Below are 5,738 nucleotides of genomic sequence, written 5' to 3'. Positions count from 1 at the left end.
TCGTCCCAAGTGTACGTAGCCAAGGAAATCTTCCAGAGAGTGCGCACGCGACCGCAAAAATTCTCCACAACCACCCGATCGGAGGAGATGTCGTGGTTTCGATCCATGTCAGCTTCGTATATGTCACCATGAAATCAACTTGCACACGTTTTGGGTACGAACAGGATAGATTCACCTCCGAAAACGATGTGAGACGGCTGAAGAAAGTTGTGGACTTGGTAACTGTCAGTACAATGTACGAAGAATCAGGTAGTAGGAAAATTCCGAATAGTATGAGTGGGTGAAATTGTGATATTACATCACGTCGGAGATTGAGTAATTCGTCAGTTAGTCGATCTCTAATCATGTGGTGAGTTTTATTGGAAGTCGCATGGGTTATTTCCAATTTACTTGATCTGCTGCTCATTAACCCATCTACTGATCGTAAGGTTTATTATTTTTCGTGGACTGCCAGTATAATTCGTAATTTGCTCAGTTAGATTGGCAACATCCAATATATTTCGTGACGAGGCCAGATATTTCGAATGTTCACTTCAACTCGCTCTGATTGGTCAGAAAGCAGTGCGTGTAACCGTCTTTCGCGAACTTTTCAAGCCTTCGCGATGCAGCACATCCACGTAATCCCGACCTTCCCCTCATCCTCCCCGATGAACCTCCATCACCTCGAACCCAGAAAGCCCACACATACTGACCTAGTAACGTCTTCACACGGAGTTTCGTTGCTGACCACAGGTTCTCTATTGGATTCACCATGGATGAGTATGGACTACAGATACGCCCTGATGCCAGCAAAGCGACTACCTGTATTGCTTTGGAGACGTCGGGAGGTTTCTGTACTTGCCTAGTAGTCTTGGCTGACACGACCGATGGAGTTGCCCCAGACACCACGTAGTATATGAATGGAGTTGACTATCGAAGGAGTTGATGTGAACCGTTAGTATCGAACGCTCTCCATCTCGACCACAGAGCCGAAAACATACACATCGAAATGGTTGGAGCCTAGAGTCGTCACTCCTGCATATATATACCCATTGCGTTAACATTTATGCCAAATATATTGCTCTCGTCACGAAATATATTCGACGCTTGCGAACCTAACTGAGCAAATCACGAAATATACTGGCAGTCTACGAAATATAATGAGTGAATTCGATGGTCCCACGAAACTAAATGCCGCGGTCGCGAAATATATTGAATTTCCCCGAAATTAACAAATGGAATTCCACGAAATCTACCAGATATTTTTCGAAATTAACCGCAAAATGGTGTTGTTGTAGTACTACTTTGTTTCGACCTCGGTATCCGGGTATCGTGCATGATTTTCGAGTGTTTCGTGCGTCATGGCTGGTGGGAGGTGGTCGAGTTTGACTTGGAATTTGTATTGCATTCGACTGCTGCGCCTCTACGGGTATTGCCATTTCGTGCACTCGAAGGGAGCCAATGGCACGTCGGGGTACTTCGATTTACGGACGAATCGCGTGGGCCGGTGTCGTTTTGTGTATGCAAGACACCTGCTCTGCCATGATTACAATAGTAAGGTAGTAAAGTATTTGCATGGGAGACGACGACGACGTTTACCAACGGGGGAATGACTTTGCGTCGTACTTATTGTTGGTTTTCGCCGCCACAACACATGCCACCACGCCGCGAGCGGTCGACCACCACCATCGAGGTCGCGAAAAACTATACTCGCACTGAGTCGACCAAAAGCGATATACGACATAAACACTGTCCAATGAATCATGACCCACGGCCGCAGCCAAGGTGTGTTGGACTGCAACACGTTGAACCTGAGAACGTTTTCGTTTGACGACTTCACGCAGTTTTTGGAATGGTGCTACCAAACCAAACATATGGCCTCAACCTTGGGTTCGTATTGGAATGTCCTTGTATGAGAAGCAAGGCGTGGCCATCCCCAAGCCTTTCAATACAAGCTGCCACACATTATGAAGGGTACTCACGTTTTATCGCGACAGACATTGTGCAGGGTGTGCAAACGACCAAGTCGAAGCGTCCGTTGACGATCGAGGAGATGAAGCATCTAACGAGTCGCAGCGTGGCGCTTATGAATGCTGGTTGCACTCATGCGTCTTTTCTGATGGCGTGCAACCCGATGGGTCTGTCGGGAAGCACTGCATCGATTCAATTGAACAGCCAGTCGTGGGAAGATGACTCCCTGGGGGTCCAATTCTGTCGGCTCAAGATGGGTGCGGTCCAACATGCCGAGGCATTGCCGTACGAACATATTGAAGCTCAACTTGTGCGTGGTGCTTGCATTGAATTTGTACCAGGTAATGCACCCTACAATGGACCCCGAGCCGCACGATTGTGCCCTGCCATAAACCCCGGCGACAACATTGACCGGTCGTTCGCCAAGTTGGTCCACGCGCTGGTTGCGTTATACGGTGTCGACAGACTCCGCAATGTGGCAACACACGCGATCCGCAAGGGTGCCGTAACGTTCGCAACGTCAGGTTGCACAACGGGACAGTCGATCGGCATCTTAACGACTCGCGCCGGGTGGTCCTTACATACTGTACGTCCGTTCGCGGTCGCGTTCCACTGTGCTGCCAAAACCAGAAGTCGACCTGTCAAACCTCATATGGAACGCGAACGCGTAATCTTAAATCTGATTGCCAATCCGCTAAAAGTGCACATCTCACGGACTGGCAGTCCAGTCTGCTCCGTGATAACTGCATATGATTGGCCGGTTCTTGGCCAATCAAGAACTGCACGACCCTCCAACCAAACTTGACACGCCAGGTTTGAGCGGCGGGTGGTGCAGTTCTTGATTGCCATGGAGAAGCCTTAGCGCCGCCGCATCTTCAACGACAAAGAAGATGTCACTCTTCTTCTTCCAATTTCATTGGTCAAGAATTGCGCACAAAGCAGCCCGTGAACACCCAAACGTCTGGATCATGGTGTGGAACCGAGTTGGAAATGCCAGTCGGCCGAGCATAATACACATCGCTTCGTCCCAGGAAGCACGATATCGTTGAGTAGTCACCACAGCCGGGAGACCAAGTAGGTAGCCTAACCTCTTGACTCCCATGACGTCGAAGCGGAAGTCGAGCAGTGCGTTGGCGTCGGACACAGCATTGAGGTTATACCGGATGTCTCGGATAATAGTGCGCTCAACGTAGCTTAACGCACACAGAACTAAGAAACGACGTCGCTGTGTCGTTGTTTTGATCCTCGTCATCTCCATATAGAATCCTAGACAGATGCCGATCTTCAATTGCATATGTCCGAGTCGTGTGTCAATGTTGAGAAGCTTGAGTCCGCGAGATGTCTCGGGTAAGCCGATGTACATGCACAGCATGCCTCGTGGAGACTATTTGTTCGCACGAATGGGTGTGTTCACATGGGCATAGGCCACACATCCAAATACTCGGAGTCAAGCATAGTCTGGATGGTGTTGATGCCATATACGATATGGTGTGTTACTACTGATGTGATACTGCCTCGCCCCATAGAAACTGTGGCAAGTTGCCATGCAGTAGTATGGACCGGGCAATCGTAACGATGATGCCCATACGACGCTCGGCCACAAGATTCTGTGTCGGCGTTTAAGCATTCATATAGGCAAATACGCTTCCCGAGCTTCACATATTCGGCGGCGTTGTCCGTTTGGAGCGTTCGAAATCCCGAATTTCCTCTAAATCACTTAATGATGAGAGATGACAGCATAGATCGAGGATGTCAGAGAAATAGCACGTCCGTGCATCCCGGCATATTGCACTGTACTTTTCATACAGCTGTGCACGCCGTAGCATGATGTACAAAATGGTGTATCGAGTAAAATCGTCAATAAATGTCACGAAGTATCTACCCTCAGATATAGAGAGGGTGTTCGTCGGCCCTCAGATGTCAGCGTGCACTTGTTCGAGAGTCTCACGTATTGGGGAGTTTGTTTTTGGATAAGGGAAGTACCTTGGACCTTAGATATGTGTCACACGAGGTATTAGCCGTAATGGCTTGCCGTGAGATCCGAAAACGAAGAGGTTCGTATGACGCCGTCAAATGTACAGCTTGTCATGACTGGTGTGGCCCAATCGGTCGTTACACTGCATGTTGCACTGGACACTGGTCTTTGTCAGAAAGAAGGTCGTAGCTGGGTCATGCACATGACGGAGGGGTAGCGTAAGTATGATGTATAATCATGAGTGCAGCGTATAATCTGCATTGTACTCGCCATCGTACGTGTCTTGAGTCCACACGCTGCGATTGATGAAGACAATTCGGAGTCGATCCATGTGTAGGGCTCGACGAACGGAAAAGAGGGTAAATTGTAGTTCTGGGATGTGGTGGAAATATTTTCTAATTCGGAATTATACATCCTGCAGATAGATCACCAACGGGTCGCAGTTGGAGCCAGCGACGTATAGTCTAACTGTGCCGTGACCTACGATTTGAAGTGGGTGGTCATCCGCTGAACCAACTAGTGAGTTTCGTATGTGACAACAATTCTTGTTTGAAAGTGGAGTGCTTGGAAGCACCACTGTCGACTGTCCATATAGAGAGACTCGTTATTGTTGAACTATAGGACTAGTCGGTGACACACGAAGTGCCCAGCCAGTAGCTGTGTATAATAGTGACCGCGATATAAATGTATCGAGCGAATCAAAATGTGAAAGGAAGTCTTTTAGTATTTTTGAAAGTATTTTTGGAATTATGCTTGAAGTGTAGGTGGACCGGACTACCTGTTAAAACGTTACCGAAAACGAGACATGTTTTTGTTGTTCACGAGGTGTCTTTAATCTAGACAATGACGCCGATTGAATTTCATTTAATCTAGGTGTAGATAATCGAGGCATTGATGCCGACTTGTTGTCACTCCGTGTCGTAATTTTTGGCAAATGTGCCTGTTCATGAAGACTGAAATAACGAGTCTGGTCATGATGACGAGAAGTGTCGCTGCAATATACGCTACGACTATGACTACGATGGTCGTTTACTCCGGTATTTTCACCAGGGCCACCTTGGTGCGTGCCGCCACTGCGGCTCACCATTCATCTTGGACGGGGTATAGCTCCGGAGGAGTCAAACAATGATAACCATCATAGTAGGAATCATAGGGCGAAAATTACACTGCCGTATACAAATAAATATATATAAAAAATACCGAAGTAGTAAACGTATTTGATTGGACACACATTGCAATATTCTTGCCTAGACAATCCAGAAGAAGATTGTTGACAATCTGGTTCGAATGTGGTTCCAGCGACGAAACAAATGTCACAGGTCACCTTCAATATACCTGATGTCGAAGAAGTACAGAAGCGCAAAATGACCAAGAGTAGGTTAAAGTTTAGGCAATGCCTACTCGACGGTGAACATAGTACCGGCCGGTACAGTATGTGGAGCAAATCGACAGCAATCATGTGTATATTCACTTGTGAACATGTTGAACGTTCTACGTGGTATAATTAAATTACCTACGTTTGCCGACATAGGAGGAATAGAACTACAAGTTTGTCGGTAAGTATACACGATAGGTTTCGTGCCAAGTGTTGAAGAACTGCATTAATACTACGTAGTAGTTTTACACTGTACGTAGTACTTCCTCTGTTCCACATTACTTTTACGAAAGGAAAAACACACCTTTTCCACACTACTGTGAAGAAATAGACACTATTGGCTCGTAAAAGAATACAATGATTCGATTGGTCAGTAATTCCTACCCTACAAAAGCAGCGACACAGGGTAAGAAACATTCGACACCTGGAGACCAGAGT

At 47.1% G+C, this 5,738-nt stretch overlaps 2 protein-coding genes across 2 annotated transcripts; one reads left to right on the top strand and one right to left on the bottom strand.

Annotated features, from left to right (window-relative positions):
- Positions 1-1,783: 1,783 nt before the first annotated feature.
- H257_17400 (hypothetical protein) lies at positions 1,784-2,646 on the top strand (the record flags this gene model as incomplete). Its single annotated transcript, XM_009846198.1, has 1 exon — positions 1,784-2,646. A coding segment is annotated over exon 1 (813 nt), but the record flags the coding sequence as incomplete, so codon positions are not given.
- Positions 2,647-2,863: 217 nt separating this feature from the next.
- H257_17399 (hypothetical protein) lies at positions 2,864-3,322 on the bottom strand (the record flags this gene model as incomplete). Its single annotated transcript, XM_009846197.1, has 2 exons — positions 2,864-3,159; positions 3,223-3,322. 2 exons carry the CDS (start codon positions 3,320-3,322, stop codon positions 2,864-2,866), a joined length of 396 nt encoding a protein of 131 aa, XP_009844499.1.
- Between the last annotated feature and the right edge of the window lie 2,416 nt (positions 3,323-5,738).

The sequence above is a fragment of the Aphanomyces astaci genome (assembly GCF_000520075.1).
Source record: "Aphanomyces astaci strain APO3 unplaced genomic scaffold supercont1.106, whole genome shotgun sequence".
Lineage (NCBI taxonomy): Eukaryota > Oomycota > Saprolegniomycetes > Saprolegniales > Verrucalvaceae > Aphanomyces > Aphanomyces astaci.
This window is presented reverse-complemented; position numbering and strand designations above follow the sequence as displayed.